The sequence below is a fragment of the Loa loa genome (assembly GCF_000183805.2).
Source record: "Loa loa unplaced genomic scaffold supercont3.754, whole genome shotgun sequence".
Classification (NCBI taxonomy): domain Eukaryota; kingdom Metazoa; phylum Nematoda; class Chromadorea; order Rhabditida; family Onchocercidae; genus Loa; species Loa loa.
In genome coordinates, this window is record NW_018108934.1 from 11,741 (window position 1) to 13,458 (window position 1,718).

The 1,718-nt window shown below is 33.6% G+C and overlaps 1 protein-coding gene across 1 annotated transcript; it reads right to left on the reverse strand.

The window, feature by feature from the left end:
• Nucleotides 1-665: 665 nt before the first annotated feature.
• LOAG_18960 (hypothetical protein) lies at nucleotides 666-885 on the reverse strand (the record flags this gene model as incomplete). Its single annotated transcript, XM_020451621.1, has 1 exon — nucleotides 666-885. A coding segment is annotated over one exon (220 nt), but the record flags the coding sequence as incomplete, so codon positions are not given.
• Between the last annotated feature and the right edge of the window lie 833 nt (nucleotides 886-1,718).

The window sequence follows — 1,718 nt, forward strand, 5'->3', positions numbered from 1 at the left end:
AAGTTCCAAAATTGATCTAACGCCTCATTTGTACGTGACCAATATTTTAATTAATTTCTCTTGAGTACTCATTCTATAAGGGGTGTACTCGTCTTGATCCCCGTCATTAAAAATTTGAGTTATCAGAGAGGCGTTTGGTGAAATAAAATCAATTGGACGTATGATAACGTAGTCATCGAAACTTATATACGTCAGTGGTCGGGTGTTCAGTATGCCTTCTATTTCCACTATTAATGTGATCAATTCCTTTTGTGATAATAGTTTTCTTCCAATACACCTTCTCATCGCATGTTTTGTTAGGCCAATCAACCGTTCATAGACTCCGCCGCTCCATGGGGCCCTTGGAGTTATACTCTTCCAAATAATTCCCTTCATTGTTAGGAAGTTTTTCATTTTAGTTGTATATTTCATAATGGCCTTAAAAACCAATTGAAACTGGTTAGCATTATCACTGAGAATTAATCTAGGATAGCCTTGAGATCCAACCATTGATTTGCTGAAAATGAATTTTACTGTTTATAAACATAGATGTAATGATGGTGGAATTTATAAATTTTAAATCTTCTCATAAATATAAAACAACAACAGCGGTCGCCTTATCCCTTTTTCCTAATTTCACTTTTACCCATTTCCCTATTCATATCACTTCTGCTTATCACTACTAATCATACCTGAATAAGTTCATCTTTCTGCTCGAGATTGAATTTATGTAATGTCTCGTTGTAATGATAATAACGAAGCACTCTTTGAAAGCTATCTTTTGTATGAAAGCCTTCGCGTACATAAAGACGACTTGCTATATTTAGGGTGTAGTTATCATTTCTTGCTACTGCAATACCTGCCAGTTGTTTGTAAAGTGTATTCGAAACTGTGATAGGCTTGCATCTGAAAATTAAGGTATATGTTTAATTAAGAAATAATCATTTTATCATTTCTGGAATATACCCATCCAATGATAACATTTTTTGATTTTGTGCTACAGGCAAAATATTGAGGCAATTTGCGCAATGGGATTATCTCCTCAATGGTTTCTAAATAAGAAAGGAAATTTTTTAAATTTAAAGGTTTTCAATCTGTGATTACTTCCTCCAAGTACTTCCTGCAATTGTTGTTTTGTTTCGCCATGCGCTGCGAGATAAACCATAAAAAGTGAAAGTGACACCGAAAGAGGAGATAGGATGCTGATTTATCCTCTTCTGCTACTTTTTGCAGTAAATTCACCGCAAAGTCAAACTGCGCATGATCTGTCAAGGAACTGAAAAAAATTTGTAAACGAAAAAAAAATAAGAAAGCTATACTTAGAGATCTACCAAAGAAAGGTATCATTATTGGCGGTTAGATACTTGCAATGTCACATTAGTTATGGCTCTTTGATTACTTCCTAAATATTAACACCCTGAGAAATCATTAATTTTCATTCATACATTTGTCCAAATATGAAGATGAACTGAGTGCTCGCAATTAGAAGTAATGTAGTGATGATTGTTTGATATTTCATTCTGCAATATCAATGAGATACTTAAAGGTACTGAAATTATATCCGAATATGAGTAGACAGTTCCAGTCCTCGTAGATATCATTGTAAGAGTGAGAATTAAACTTAGTGGCTAAATTTAGTGATTTTGAAGTTTAAATCTATTTGTGAATAGACCTCTCCTGATGTCAACAACCAACTTTATAATGGATATCCAACATAATTTAAACTGTGGAATAGATCG